At 38.0% G+C, this 15,961-nt stretch overlaps 2 protein-coding genes across 4 annotated transcripts in view; both read right to left on the bottom strand.

Moving 5' to 3' along the window:
- LOC139118676 (receptor-type tyrosine-protein phosphatase beta-like) overlaps positions 1-15,202 on the bottom strand; it is a 47,254-nt gene extending 32,052 nt beyond the window's left edge. For 2 of the 3 annotated variants that reach the window (XM_070682098.1, XM_070682106.1), the window contains exons 1-14: positions 14,915-15,202; positions 13,938-14,183; positions 12,882-13,166; positions 12,200-12,460; positions 11,275-11,553; positions 10,461-10,724; positions 9,720-10,010; positions 9,095-9,358; positions 8,304-8,588; positions 7,307-7,600; positions 6,521-6,790; positions 3,696-3,713; positions 918-1,205; positions 399-659 (exon numbers count right to left, since the gene is read on the bottom strand). In XM_070682098.1, coding sequence (XP_070538199.1) covers positions 399-659; positions 918-1,205; positions 3,696-3,713; positions 6,521-6,790; positions 7,307-7,600; positions 8,304-8,588; positions 9,095-9,358; positions 9,720-10,010; positions 10,461-10,724; positions 11,275-11,553; positions 12,200-12,460; positions 12,882-12,906 — 2,800 coding nt within the window. In that variant the 5' untranslated portion in view covers positions 12,907-13,166; positions 13,938-14,183; positions 14,915-15,202. The remainder of the gene's footprint in view (positions 1-398; positions 660-917; positions 1,206-3,695; positions 3,714-6,520; positions 6,791-7,306; positions 7,601-8,303; positions 8,589-9,094; positions 9,359-9,719; positions 10,011-10,460; positions 10,725-11,274; positions 11,554-12,199; positions 12,461-12,881; positions 13,167-13,937; positions 14,184-14,914) is intronic. The other variant, XM_070682111.1, reaches the window with a different exon arrangement.
- Positions 13,475-15,961, bottom strand: part of LOC139149715 (titin-like) — a 57,584-nt gene continuing 55,097 nt past the window's right edge. The window contains exons 64-66 of the mRNA XM_070721617.1: positions 14,915-15,205; positions 13,938-14,183; positions 13,475-13,530 (exon numbers count right to left, since the gene is read on the bottom strand). Of these exons, the coding sequence (XP_070577718.1) occupies positions 13,475-13,530; positions 13,938-14,183; positions 14,915-15,205 (593 nt within the window). The remainder of the gene's footprint in view (positions 13,531-13,937; positions 14,184-14,914; positions 15,206-15,961) is intronic.

The following is a 15,961-nucleotide window of genomic DNA, read 5'->3' as shown; positions in this document are numbered from 1 at the left end:
AACGAAATATGGCATTAATGGAGACACTATGGCTTTAACGAAATATGGCATTTATGGAGACACTATGGCTTTAATTGAATACAGCATTAATGGAGATACTGTGACTCTAATGGTATAAGGCATTAATGGATACACTATGACTCTAATGGTATAAGGCATTAATGGATACACTATGACTCTAATGGTATAAGGCATTAATGGAGACACTGTGGCTGTAATGGAATATGGCATTGATGGAGACACAATAGTTTTAATTGAATACAACATTACTGGAGACACCATGACTCTAATGGAAACACTATGGCTTCAATGGAATACGACATTAATGCAGACACTATGGCTTTAACGGAGGATGGCATTGCTAGAGATGCTGTGACTTTAATGCTGTCAACACTTACTTGTGTACTGGGTGGTACTGGTGGAATCCGTGTCCACACCAGTCTGCTGTAGGAAGACGGTGTACCTAGTGCCAGCTGTCAAACCTGTCATGGCGATCTCTCGCTCATCGTCCTTGGCAACAGAAAATGTATTGATGGAACTCTCGGCTGGCTGGTAGAAGATGAAGTACTGGGTGAAGTCTCCAATGCCCTCTCCCCATATCACATCCATTGTACTGTCTGTCACGTCAGCTATTGCCAACTCCAGGGCTGCCATTGAAGCTAGACAGAGGAAAATGAAGACAAATGCAGTATAAATATTAATTTCTCTTTTTTTTATTATCTTTACATATTTGAAAATGACTTAACAATAATCGATGAGTCTTAAATAAGAAAATTAAAAACAGTTTCCTGGCCTTGAACATCTTTTCTCTGTGTTCACCTCTATTTCCATGTAGGCTAGTCCACACCAAGTATAGCTGAGAACAAAAGATTTGGGTCAAACCATTGTGATTAATTGGTTAAAACAGTCCTACTTACTTGTTTCAAATGATAGCATAGCAGCTCCACTGACTGCACCTCCTGACTTGGTACTGACGCTGACTTCATAAATGCTGTCAGCAGTCAGGCCCCTGACAGTCAGACTTGGACATCCCGACTTGGGTACCTCAATCACTTGATTCAAAGGAGTTCCCGCACCGGCGCCGCTGGCTCGTGGCTCAATGACAACCTGGAAGCTGTCGTAGTCGTGGTCTGGTTGGATCAGGATAATGACGGCTGTTGTCGCCGTTACATCTTGTATAACTGGCATGGGTGGCGCCCCCAACCCTGTGAATGAAAAAACAAAACAACCGAGCTTGCACACAGGCACCTTTGCAGTGCACAAAATATTTTTCAGTGTACCTCCAAAGCTGACAATAATGCAAAAACATCTGAATAGCTGTCTCACACTTTGATTGGTTCACAGAAAAAAAACCGTTGTAGATATCAAGTTACTCTAGGAAAACCCTTTCCACACTCCAATTCTATCAATAATGATGGTGTTGAACAGAAACATGAGAGGGGATCCAAATTTAAATTTAGCAGATACATGCACACATGCAGAGATTGTAAACTCCTTCCCTACCATTTTTGACTTTCCCTCAATTTTCAATCGTTGGTATTTACATTTTTAATTTTCCCAATGTAGAGGAAAGTTTTGCACACATAAATTCAAAAATTATGTCACTGTTTGAAAGGGATGATATGAACAAAAACCACGGTATCCTTGACAACTACATCCCTTGTAACTAGTAGCATTTTTGCATTAGGTCACATTGACAGCAACTGGCATGTACCTTTAATTCTGGAGATAAAGAATAACTGTGTTTTTAAATTTTCATGGTTTTGCTGATTTGATTTAGGAGTTTACAAGTTCAATACCATTCTAATTAAGTGTGACAAAAACAAACCATCGCAAACAAGGATTAATTATCAAATCCACGTGCAAAAATTTGGGACAGAAACTTCAATAATGATCCAATTCACCGTTTCATGCGGATCACATCTCATTGGTCAAGTGCCTAAGTAATCTGCATATCAGTTGCATAAATTAGATGAAAAGCAGATGTTATGTAAATGGCAAATGATCTGTTGATGGCATGCTTGATATTTAATAGCAATGTCAGCTTTTGCTGGGATGATTTTGCTAATGATACATTCAAAACAAAATGTCTTTGATGAAAGATGCAAAGTTGCCAGACAAGCACACAAAACAGATGACACTTGCTTAATCTTGCCATGGTCAGTGTTTTTTACTTATCACCATAACAACCATGTCACTTAAGGCAAAATTCCCCTCTGGAACAGATATTCAGACTCCAAAACGTTTGCAATACAATTTTGGTCTCCCACTTGTGGAGGTTCATTTTGAAGATCATAGAGTAAACATGCAAATTTTAAAAAAATATAAAATTTTGGTTTTTCTCAATATAGTTAACACAGGGATGGCAGCCATTTTGAATTTCAGGTGTAGAAAAATATTGGATAACTTGTTTTTTTAGAGCCAAATTTTGCATGGTGACTCCCAATTTTTATTCTTGATTTCAAAAGGCGACTAAAGTTTCGTTGAATTAAATTTGAGCAAAAGTTCAAGGCTCTTGATTTTCAGGTGCGTAATACCTTAATCACGGTATGTTGGCACAAGTATCGATCACTCAAATGGCGAGTGCTTAACAGAGATCACTGACCAATTCAACCATATAACAGAAAGTCAAGCCATTAAAAACACACTGGCAAAGTTATAATAATATTAATGAATGTTATCATAACGCCGTAAACTACACTTAGCAAGCCATGGCTTAATTCAACAGCTGCTTTGCAAGCCATTAATACTTAGCAACACAGAACCACTAAGTCACTATAATGCCATGGTGTTCATTATGATTTGGACAAACAAGAATACCTTTCATAAAAATGATTGTCGCAAATCGGAGCTTTGTTTGACAACCAGAAAACCAACGCTAATAATACTGAAAAATGCAAATACTCTGGTTGTGATATAACTACAACACATGCACTTTGATTTTAATATTGGAATACTTAATCTAAAATAATTAATATGAACTATCAATTCCTTAAAAATATAGCGATTTTTTTTCTTTTTCTGTCCTTCAATTTGATTTGTTCCAATAGATTAGGTGGCAATCATACAAAAGTTTTGATTTTAGAAAGCTCTTTAAGATTTGGCTATTCACATCTTCGTAGAGAAATTCAATTTCTATTTTAATTCCTTTAAATTGCCATGCAACTTTGCAACGAAAATAGATCTGAAGCAAACGACCGTGATCAAAGATAGAAAGTTGCTTGATATCAACAGGGAATCAAACTATCGGGATTCTGGTTGTCAGCAGTTTGCACTTTGAATTTGCACAATCATCAAACTGAAAAAGTATTCTTGTTCAAATTTCTTGTTTCATGCTTGAGGCATTGGCAACCAGCTGGTGCAGTGAAGATATGTGGCAACAGTAATGAGAAATACATAAAAAATATAAACCCAAATAAATTAACAAAAAACTAAAAAATCAATGATGAAAAATAAATAATGAACAAAAAGATGTAGGTAAATTAAAAATAAGAGCATAAAACTTAAATAACCAATAAGCAAATAAATAAACAAATAAATAAATTTTATGTGCAGTGAAAAAATGAAGCTATAGAGTATTATGACGATGGAACCAAAGTGCACTGAAGTTATGTAGCATAGCTGTTTTATGAAGGCAATGTCAAACACGATAAAACACAATGCAAGATTAGTTGTTCCAGTTTTGGATTACTTACACCAAGGAGGCAGCAATCCTGTACATTGTAATGTACAAATGAGATGGAAATTACACAAAAACATGAGTTTGAAAAGACGACAGTTCAGGATAAAAATCACCCCATATTCCATGAGGAGACTGAAAAGTGTTTTTGGAAAGCCCTAATGATAATGAGTTTTCATGTCATATACACATTCCGTTGAAAAATTTATGACAGCTTGTACCCGTACTGTAGATATGGAATTAAACTGAGCCAGTATCAAGTAACAGCTAAAGTAAATACATTGTAATAAAGTGACTGCAAAATAATTCATAAATAGAATATATCAGTAAAAATCTTGAAGCAGATATAATAAATTTTGATTTTTTTCGAATAAATTTTAAAACAAAATTTGCACACCTAAGCTTTGGGCAATCATGAAATTGAGAGATGCATGTATAAAGGAGAACTAATAGAGAAAGGCCATGTGGAAAGTCTGGTCGTGTTTTGCAAAAATTGTGTTCGTGTTTTCATTGTGCGAAGGCTGTCACAGATGTGTGCATTCACCTCAATAAAATTTGCCTGTCTGACTGCATTGCTTGGCGTGTCTTTCCCCGTGCGTGTAATATTTGATTTTAGCAATCACACTGAAAACAAACCTTGGACACTGTACACCTGTGTACTTCAGCATTGGTGATTTGTGTAGATTTGATGGCTTACGCACTCTCGTCATATAGCCTTTGTGATAGCTTTTGTCTCGCATTTGATTCTACCTACGCAAATACGTCAAGCGCTCTGCTCCAATGTGCTTCTATTCTGTTACTTCATCGGTACAAAATGTTTGTTTCTCATATTAAGTTGAGGTCAAGACATGAAATAAAATAAAGGCATTTGTCTAAGAGTAGCAATTTGCCAGCATTTTGAAAATAAAGTTGTACGTATCTCATAGATAGATAAATAGATCAATGAAACATTGCTATTTAAAATTCATGAACACGCTACAACTGAACTGTTTGGGAAGAACTACATGTATGTTGATAATGGAAGCGAGATGTAGCAAAACTACTAATTTGATAAAACAATGAGTCATTGTCAATAACATAGTCCCTACTTGGTTGATGAATTTAGAAACAATTAATGGCAATGATGGTCATATTGGATTGTATCACAAAACAAATCAATTTGCACACTTTTGACATAGGGAGTAATCTTTGTACCAAGTTTGAAAGAAATCGCTCCAGGTATCTCTGAAAAATTTGTGTGTACGGACCCATGGATGCACCTATGGACATGATGAAATCTGTAAGTCCCCCAGACTTTGTCTGCAAGAACTAATAAATATGAGAAACAAACACTTGATCTACAAACCCATGAAGCTTGCTTTGTCTAGTGCCACGCACCGTGGAGTCTTCATAAAATAACTTCTCTCTAGACTTACCGTTACCCTCCGACGACCTGCGAAGTCTTTTTTTTATGCCGCCTGACAGCCATTGGTACATGTATAGATCAACCCACTGAACTTTTGAGTTGAATTTGAAGACTTGGGTGAAGGAAACAACATCTTTGTAAATGTTTGTGGTTATTGGTACAGAAACGACAGCAGAAAACTTGTATCATTCATTATGAATATGCAAATTTAGATGGCAATGCACCTTGGGATAAAAATTTGAAGAGTTTTAGCCAATAAACCAAGCAAGTAAGGATAAAAATTATGGTATTCAAATGCACTATACATATTTTCTGCGGATTTCATAGTGTGCGCAAAAGCTTGCAAAACAATTATAATTGCCACATTTATCAAGTTGGCGGTTTCGAAGATTTTGCCTCATTGCTTTTTGATATTTTGCATTGTTTTGTTTTCACCTTGCATGTGTTGATACCCTTTCTGTGAAGCAAGCATTATCATTTCAAACAATTCAGATGAAAGATGCAGCTGTTTAGAAATCTGGGTAAAATACGCGGCAATGAGCAGAAAAGTTGTTGTCTGTCAACTTGAAGTTCTATCAATTTTGTTACAATATGGATTTTGACAAATCGGAACTCAAATCAGATCATAGTATCAAAAAATTGTAAAATTGAAGATTGATAAACTTTCAATTTCTTGGGCATACAGTCTAACTCTACAAACTACATGCCCAAACTCCGTACAGTTATCTGCCAAATAGAATCAAATTTATTTAGGCATCAGATGATTTATGAAATGCTGGTGAGAACTTGTGTTTTTCTTGACTCAATTGTGAGTTTCTGTATTCATCCATTATTGGATTAACCCTTTCATCATAATAGTTTGTTCCCAATACCATCGTTTTCAAGGCCATAATAGATAAGTGCGGGGATGGGAGGGTCAATTATTTTGAAGCGGACAAGATCAGAGCAGAGCACTTGACTTAACTAAAACCCTTACTGTAGATATAGCTATGCGCCTTACGACTCATAGGGGCTTGTGTGGTTGGATATAAATTCCTAGCACGTGTTTTGCAAACACCGTAGGCAGCCTGTGCATTTTTATGTGTAGAACGCTTCCCCACTCACAATATGAAATGTAGCTAACAACACACAGGATGGTTTGAGGTCATCCTAAAGATAATGTGGTGTACTTTGCTTTTTTGTGCTTTTCTTATGATATCCAAGCTCTTTGTTCCTTGTTTTTTGTAAAGTCGATAGTATGTAAAGTGGCGAGTCACACATGTGAAGGCTGAAGAAAAAAATGTGAGGAAAAGTGTATACGACACACATGGTGAATAAGAACAAATTCGAAGATAACATAATTTACTGGTGAGACTAGTGTGATTGGACAATTCCTCAAACATGTAAATTATATGCGGTAACCATGACAAACACCATCATCATTACACATGACTCACTTGTTTGCTGTGTCACAGTGTCTGTTGACACATCAAGGTTGCCGTTCCTGGATGTGACTGTTATGTCGTAATCCTGCCCAGAAGCCAGGCCTGTGAACTCAAAGTATCGTGGATAGTTCCCAGGCACAAGAGTGATGGGCTGGGAATCACCGTCAGCCGGGTCGTACGAGACCAAAAATTCCGTGTATGTGCCGCTTGGTTCGTTCCAGGTGATCGTAATGCTGTTTTCTGTCACAGATGCGATGTCAATGTGCCCTGGTGTACCAGCAGCTGTGAGAAAGATAAAAATCTCGGTAATTTATGCAAGCATCTGCAAATTAAATTTGTTAAAGTGGGAGTCGTGATGACAGTAACACTAATTACTAACCATTGACATACATGTACAAATATGGCACGTCAAATCTTTGAAGAACAGATTGGAAAGATTTCTAGGTATCTAACACTAAGAAGTTATCACTGATGCTTTAACAGTGACAAGTGTGTCATGATCCATGTAGATAGCACTTGCTGTACTACATGTACCATCTAAAATAAATATGTAAATACATTAGCACATAGGTACATTATGAAGAAGAAAGAAAATTATATGATTGATTTATGTGATTACACGGAGCTTGCAGTTATTAAGTGGAAATGAACACTGCTAGCAACTTCAGCTGACTAAAAAAGGTGGTGTACCACACAAATAATGTGTACTATACAAATAACATCCATGCTTCTACCCCTATTTGAATGAGATGAATGAGACCATACTAAAACAAAATGGTAGATGTGCAGTGTTCTTACCAGTTGTGATTGTCTGTGTGCTTGGATCACTTGTTCTGAGAGTGTCCCCGCTGCCGGCAATTGTCACAATACTGACCACGTAGTCAGTTCCAGGGATTAGCGAACTGAGGGACAGTGTTGAAGTGCCTTTCTCAACTTCAATAGGGGAAGCTGGGGAGCCGATGGTTGGAGTATAGCTGACCTCGTAGTGGAGGAAGTTGTTTGAAGAAGGTTCTATCCATGATATTGTGAATGTTGTCGATGTCAGGGCAGTTGAGCTGATTGCACCGGGCGAGGGAGGTTTGGTGCTCACACCTAGGTACCAGAATAAAACATTAAAATCACTTTTAGTGATTCTGGTTAAAGATCCTACCCGTCTTCCTCAAAAAAGCAATCTAAGACATATCATGGGGGATATTGAAGCTCTTCCTCAGCCTAAATCGTGTTGCGCGTACATGTGTGGCAGAATTCATCAATTCTACATTGGGTCAGGGCAGATATGTCACATGTCACATCGTGAGTATATTCTTTGCAAAACAAGTCATTGTCAATGACACAGTCCCCACTTGGTTAATGAATTTGGAAACCATTGACAGAAAAGATGGTCATATTGGATTGTATCACAATACAAATCAACATGTATATGACATAGGGAGTAATCCTCAAACCAGGTTTGAAAGAAATCGCTCCAGGCATTTCTAAGAAATTTGTATGAACAGATGCACAGACACAACCAAATCTATAAGTCCCACTGGACTTTGTCTGTGGGGACTAAAAGCACAAGATGATCATGAACATTCTGAATACACCAAAACAAATATTTGATTGTGAATGACGGGCATTTTCAGACCTTATGTATGAAAGTTGTATAATTAAGATAAGTACGCTAAAAAGCTATGTTGAAATTTAATGGCTGTTTAAGAATTGAAACAAGAAACTCGTTCAAAGACTTTCTTTTGGAGAGAATATAGACATACAGAGAATATTAAAGGTGATTCTTTTACAAAGTTTTTCATACCTGTTGACACATGGATTGTCTGTTTTGGACTGACCATCTTATTGTTTCCATCAGAACCCTTGACAGCTGCAACGCTGATTGTATATTCCGTTTCAGGATCTAAGTTGTCGATGGTGGCTGTCAGTGTTGTGCTGGTAACGCTGATGGGCGAAGAGGTGGCGCCGTTGGGAACTGGATTGTAGCACACTTCGTAGCCGTCAATGTTTCCGGACGAAGCTTGCCATGATACTACGATGGTTACGTCTGTTGCCGAGACAACATTGGCTGGTCCAGGAGGCAATGGCACTATATAAAGAAATACAATTATATATTGAAGCTTGCAGGATGCATGAAACTTAAGTAACAGACATTAGTATTTTGTACTTCAAGTAATTTCTGTTATTATTTTGCAAATTTTGACAAGAATATATATATATATATATATATATATATATATATATATATATATATATATATATATATATATATATATATATATTATATATATATTATATATATATATATATATATAAATTTTGATAAGACTAGAAAATTACTCATACCAATGTCTTCTCTAGTACTATATTTTGCATGGTGACCCCAAATTTTTCATCAATCTCAAAGAATCAGGCTACCCTCGAGACCTAGAGCAAAAGTTTATGTCCTTCAGATTTGAAGCGCAAACAAGCTTAACTCTACAGTGTAGAGAATATCATCCCGTAATGAGGCTTAATTATGCTGATTAAGATTTGTAATAATTTTTTTGCTTATCAAATTCAGATTTTTGACAACAGAAAGATCACTAGACTCACTGGTTCTGGCCTGCACAAAGTTTGACACAGGAGTGCTTCCTCCAATAGTGGCAACAATAACAGTGTACAGAGCACCCGAGGTGAGGCTTTCATACAGTTTCTCTCTGGTTCCAGTCTTGGACACTATATCATAGGCATTTTTGCCATCGTCTCCTGACATAGACACTGAGTATTGGTTGAAATCACTGGTGACTTCAATCCAGCGGACTCGGAGAGTTGTAGGGGTCACTTCAAGCAGTTGAACTTCACCCTCACTTGCAGCAGCTGAAGTATTAGAGAAAACAGAGAATTAGAAATTGTTCACAAAAGTTCAGTTTTTCCTTTTTCAAACTTCAAGACAATCCTCCCGGCACTCCTGAGGAGAAAAATCTGTCACTGTGTAGATCACAATAAAGTAAAAAAAATTTGTTTATTCAAATTTCTATTCAAACATGTAAATTATATGCGGTTACCATGACAAATACCTTTGTCACAGTAATTTCTATTCCAACATGTAAATCATATGCGGTAACCATGACAAACACCTTTACCACTGTACATGAAATAATGACTTAACCATGTTGAAATGAACCTTTCCAAACAGTCAAATTTTACAGTTTGTACTTATTTTGCAAGATTTTTCTACCTGTCGTGAATGTTGTCGTGCTGGATGAACTTGTGGTAGATGCTGTTTCCGTGACAACAGTAACCAGGTATGTTGTGTCAGGTTCCAGTCCCATCAAGTTCACTTGAGGACAAGCGTCACTTGGGAGAACGATTTCAATGACTTGAGTGTTCCCGCTTCCAGCTGGTGCAGCCTGAGGCTCCGCCGTGATCCTGAACTGGTCAAAGTTGCCAGTAGAGGGCGGTGTGAATGATAATGTTGCACCAGAGGCACTAACATCGCTGACTTGTAGGTTTGACGGGCTATATGGTGCTGAAATGAAAATTTGGAAAAATCGATGAATCAGAATGTCACTGCGACATAAGTGACTTTAATTTTTTTGACACTGTTGATTTAATGCAACTGCCCATGCTAAAAAATAAATTCCACCAACTCAATGGAGATGTTTAACTCCTATATGCATACGCATAATTATGTTTATAATGTTTCCATGAATTTATAAGACATATTCAGACATTTGGCAGATTTCTGCTTAAACTGGACACATGATGTGCCTGCTTAAGTTACTATTATACACTTCATTGCACCAACCCTCATTCTGTACGCAGAAGTCTAACTTTGTGATGCCCAACATTAGGATTGCACCTATACCCATTCACCACCATGGCTTGACCCAAACCATTGTCATTTATGGTGATTGTGGACCTGTTTACTGGGAATTAGGGGTGAGCAGGTTGATATTTTTATTGATAAGAGACGTACCAAGGGCTACTGTGGTTTGTCCGATTCTTTGCCTGGAATCATCCTGTCGTACGATGAACACTGAGAGGAGATATTGTGTACCAGGTGTTAGGGACTGTAGCGAGACACCAGGGTTAGCGCTGACGGCAACAGTGACTGGTGACTGGAGACTCCCGTCGGCCGGATCGTATGTAAATTCATAGTTGGCAATAGCGCCCTCTCTTGGTATCCAACTGACATCGATGGAGTCTGGTCCGGTGACGGCGGCGATGATCACAGCGTTTGCTGAAAATTGAGTGGCGCATTGTTAAAGGACCTTAAAAATTTTCATCACAGCATTAGGAAAACTCATAAAAGAAGTAAACTGACTTGAAGAAAGAGTGCACTGGAGAGACAGATCTCAAAACTGAATGACTCTTTTCGTCCTGAATCAGTGGACTCCTGTTCATTTGCAGGGTTTACTGCCCTGTTTGAGTGAATATCAGTAATTTATATTTTCCAGAATATTACAGTTTATTTGCTTCTTTGATCCCATAAATTGGCAGACTGTGATTTTTAATGTTCATCGTATGAGAGCAGATTTTGCAGTTTCAGCAAAAGTGGCCGAACATTAAAAACTTATTTCTTTGGTGACCATCAGCTTAAATACACTAAACATATACAATCTGAACTTGAAGTTGACTGCTTAAAATGCATACAGAGAAAGTTCAGTAATTTTGTTGAATTACAAATTTTCAAAACAGAACATCTATTTGGGCAATTGGCATGATTAATTGTATCACGACACACACTGGGAATAAGAGGACAATTTTCCTGCTACAGATGTTGCACTTACTTGTTCTCTGTATCGTTGTACTAGGTTCACTGTACGCTACTGAGTCGCCAGAGCCAATTCTTGTTCTGATGGACAGGGTGTAGTCTGTCGACGGCTGGAGGTTATAGAGTGTGAACGTCAAGGTATCACCCCTAGCAACCGTACCGGCAACAACCTCATTACCATCTGAAGCATATGACACTTCATAAAGGTCAAAGTCGCCAGAGGCTGCAGACCAGGTGAATGATAGAATGGACTGTTCAGTCTCGGTGATGGCAATCGGGCCGGGAGCACTAGGTACTGTATATTTGAAAGAGAAAAGAGAAAATATTTGTTGATCATTCTATTATTTGAAAAATTTGCTACGTTTATACTTCATGAGTTTAGGATGCCTCTGAGGTGGCTCTGCAAAGCATCATCATACCACTTGAAATCAGCAAGTTCATGTACGCACATTTGAATGGAATTTGTAATTCAGGTTAAAACAATGCCAATTTCAGCAGAAACCTGCTGGAGTAGCAATGATGAGCACATGTAATGATCTGACACAATCAAATTTGCCACAAGTTGTATGAGGACACTCATACCAACCTGACAGTCAAAGTTCAAAGCCGTCAAACCAGCAGCTTCTGAACGGATTCGACCGAAAATCGACAAAAAATTGTCAACTCAGCAAAACCAATATCTCACTCAAAGATTGAACATGTGACAATCATGAGCCTTTTCCCATATAAATATTAGATGGTGCAGACAAAAAGTAAGTGAAGTATTAATGGCATACACTAGCTTGTAATGTAAACTTTGATAAATCAAGGTGTATCAAATGTTAAACCACCAAATTTGGAAAGAATATGAAAATTTATCCACTGCAAACATTGCAAGATGATAATTTATTAAATAAATTCATGGTTTTTTTTTTGAAAGTTCATATAAAGCTGTCACTCACGTGTTCTTTGGATGACAGTGTCGGTTTCATCTGTGGAAAGCACATCCACGGTGATTGTGTAAATCTTGCCTGGGGTCAGGCCTGTGAAGTCATGTGTGTTGGGGTCGCTCAGCGAGGCTTGGTGTTGTCTCGCCGTTTCACCGGCAGTTGCCACGGTGACGACGTAGAGCACAGCTTGGCTGTCAGTGGACAGGCCCCATTGTAAACTGATGCTTGTATCTGTGACATCATCAATGTTGATTTCAGCTGCTGCCGGAGGCTCTGTTGCAAGAGATGAGAAAACACATCGTCACTTCAGGTAAATTTTCTATCTCATAATGTTTGGATATTGCTTTTGTGAGTCGCGAGTGCTGTACTGTTTGAGCTCCTTTTGAAAGCCAAAATGGCCACATGTGTGTTCACAATCTGATGTGTGCACAATTGTCTTGTACCATGGACTTGGAAGGAAGAATGGACACCTTGAATATTACAAACTTCATAAAATGACCGGAAATTTCAGTATCCGACACAAAATATTTGCAATATGACAAACAGTTTATCTCTTGATTTTTAACAAGGTAGTGCTATTTCACCAATAGAACTGAAAAAAATTTTTCCAGGTAAAACTCTGGAAACTGAAAACACAACAATTGTCTTAAATACTGCAGATAAACTTACTGCAACTTTGACAGAAAAGACTGACCTGTTGTTGCAGTCAATGTGACCATTTCGCTACGGGCCAGATTATCGCTGCTTCCGCTAACGGATGCCACAAATATTGTGTACTCTGTCTCAGGTACCAGACCCTCCAAGGAAACTTCCGGGCTAGCCTGAGGCACAACGTAGGTCGGTGATGGAGTTTCTCCATTGGTCGGATAATATGTGACCTCATATGAATCAAAGCTGCCCTGTGACACTGGGCTCCATACAAGATGGACAGTGCGTGATGTTACAAACTGCACCACCACATTCTCTGGCTGGTATGGGACTGAAAAATAAATTGAAAAAGCAAGTGTCGCTCACTGTTAATGCACAAGTGATTATGTTGTGATGTTGGACATGAAATAATTGGACACCATTAAACTCATGCCATTTGATACTGTTTGAAATATCATGCCACAGGGCAATATGATTTCAGCAAGGTGGATGACATTCATGATTTGGTCCAAAGTCTTTGGCTTTAACTTTATACACCTTTGACAATAAGGCTTTGGCAATTTAATCAACTCTCTTTTGAGGCAAATCTCACCATATTTTGACCAATTCAGAATAATGTCAATTTGCTGTGCCTTCAAATCATATTGCAAGCTTCAGCTCAGCGAGCAAATCACTATAGTTTTGGTTTGGAAATCCTTTGAGATAGAAATGTGACAATTTTATGATCATTCAAACAACCTCAAAGGGTTTGGGGTTCATTTCTAAGAAATATTTGACAGCTATCAAGAACAGTGATTGTAAGAGATTTCTCAGAAAAATTAAATTATGCCAATTTGAAATACGTAATCTGAATTAAGGCATCTCTAGATGCACTAAATGTACACAAAATGTACATTAATGCACACCAAATGTGTACTAAATGTACATAAGACGTACACAAAATGTACACAAAATGTACACTCTAAATGCTAGAAACGTAGAAGGGTGTAAACCTCTGTATGGTGATATTCAGTCACTGATTTTATAAGCTCTGTGTCCTTTATGACAGAAATAATTTTTGTTTGGATTGGTGGAGAAGGACAATTTCATTTAAAGAACTTACTGGTCGATTGAGTGACTGTATCCACAGCATTGCCGTCGACTTTCACAGCTATTTCGTATTCACGACCAGTACTCAAGCCTTGCAAGGTTGCTTGCAGCGATGAGGTTGATGTTGTAGTAGCACTACCTAGCGGCAATTCACGATACTCAACAGTATACTGGATAGCCCCACTGACACGAGTCCATTCAATCCCGATCGAGTCATGGGTCACACTCTTCACTATGATCTGTCCCTCACTGGCGGCAGCTACAACAGAAGAATGAAAATGTACATACATCAGACTTCTCAAAATTGTCTGCAGTTGAAATTGGGTTGGTGATTGTCCTTTTTATTCAATAAATGCAAAACTCTTATAATGACAGTTGTCAAATTGCACATTTTGGTGATATCTATACATAATGTATATTTGCATGTATGTATTCACATATATACACACACAGACATGCAAACAAACGCAATTGCTTTTTCCAGGAACACTGTTACAATGCTTTTATGAGATCACCATAGTCCATCAGTAGTTTTGCTAAGGTCACAACTCCCACTGGTTAATAGACCATGTTCCGAACCGCGCGAGACATTCCGAGATATCGCGAGAATATGTGGTTCGCAGTGGACGTGTTCTCGCAACACAGGACAAACTGCGTAAAACAGGACAAGTCGCTAATTACGTTAAACACTGCATAAAATATATGAAGTTGCAATCTTTGCTCAGTTCTGCACTTTTTCTAGTTCCATACAAAGTTTGACTTGTATTACTAAGCTGGAATCCTGTTTCTACGGGCATGTATTAAAGTCTCGCGAGATCTCGCAATCAGCGGAACATCGTCTATTGCACTAGGGTTCCATAGTCATTTTATTGTTTCCCTTAAAGAATATAAATACAGTGTTATAATTAATTAATTGAGGACAACAGAAATGTTACCGAGGTTCCCACTCACTTTACGTATCTTCACAAGAATAGAGGTGTGTATCCTTACCTGTCACTTGTGTTGCAGTTGAAGGAATTGTGCTCTTCTTTTCAGAATCGCTACTCCCACTGACGGTTACTACGCTGACAGTGTACTGTGTGCTGGGATCCAGGCCTTCAACTCTGACCCGCTTCTCAAGGACCTTTGGCCTGATCAGTGGCTGTGGGGTGCGGCCACTAGAGGGCGTGTAGGTGATTTCAAAGTGGTCAAAGACAGTTTCGCCAATGGGGTCGGTCCAGCTAACTTCGATGAAGTCAGCACCAAAGTCTTCGATTGTCAGTGGTCCTGGTGATAATGGATCTGGTAACACCAACATGAGAGCAAAGTTGGTTAAAAGGCATAGGTCTTTAATTTTGTATGCCCTTAGATTTTTCCTTTCACTCAAAATTATTTCAACCAAAGACCATCAGGCAATCTACTTTGACTCGGCATGATGGCATATTTCGACCTTAGCACAATAGAAGTTATTCAATTCACTGCAGACAAAAGTTTTCGACAATTTTGCTCTTGAGGCCAAAAAAATGCATGCCTTTGTGTATAATATATCTGCTGTTCTGACTCTGTCAATTAATTTCACCAAAAGCTTCCTGTAGTAGTTGGCCAGATCAAAGAGTTAAATAACTCTTTGCATCGCAAGAAAATATTTTTTGACACCTATCATCCCATATCAGTTTCCATAGAAGTATATTTAGCTATCTATGCTGCAGTACGCAAATGCTTATACGAAACTCACACATACATTACATACTCAAGTGATTGCCTCATGTATCCTTTAAAAATTATCTTCAATTATCTTAGAATGCATCTTGGGGATAGATATTTGAATTCTAAATTTTTTTCAATTCTTTTCTGATCTACCACTTTTGGCGGCTCATTTAGAAGCCCTTTGAGTAAGAAAGACTTTCACTGTCTAAGTCTTTTGAAAATTTTAAATTTTCTTTTCCACCATAGAGTTAACATAGAGACGGCAGCCATTTTGAATTTCCAATATTGGTAAATCATGGGTAATTTGTTATTCTAGTACCAAATTTTGCACAGTGACCCCCAGTATTTATT

Source organism: Ptychodera flava, chromosome 2, assembly GCF_041260155.1.
Source record: "Ptychodera flava strain L36383 chromosome 2, AS_Pfla_20210202, whole genome shotgun sequence".
In the NCBI taxonomy this organism is placed as follows: domain Eukaryota; kingdom Metazoa; phylum Hemichordata; class Enteropneusta; family Ptychoderidae; genus Ptychodera; species Ptychodera flava.
The sequence above is the reverse complement of the archived record's forward strand: the minus strand, read 5'-3'. Positions and strand labels throughout refer to the sequence as shown.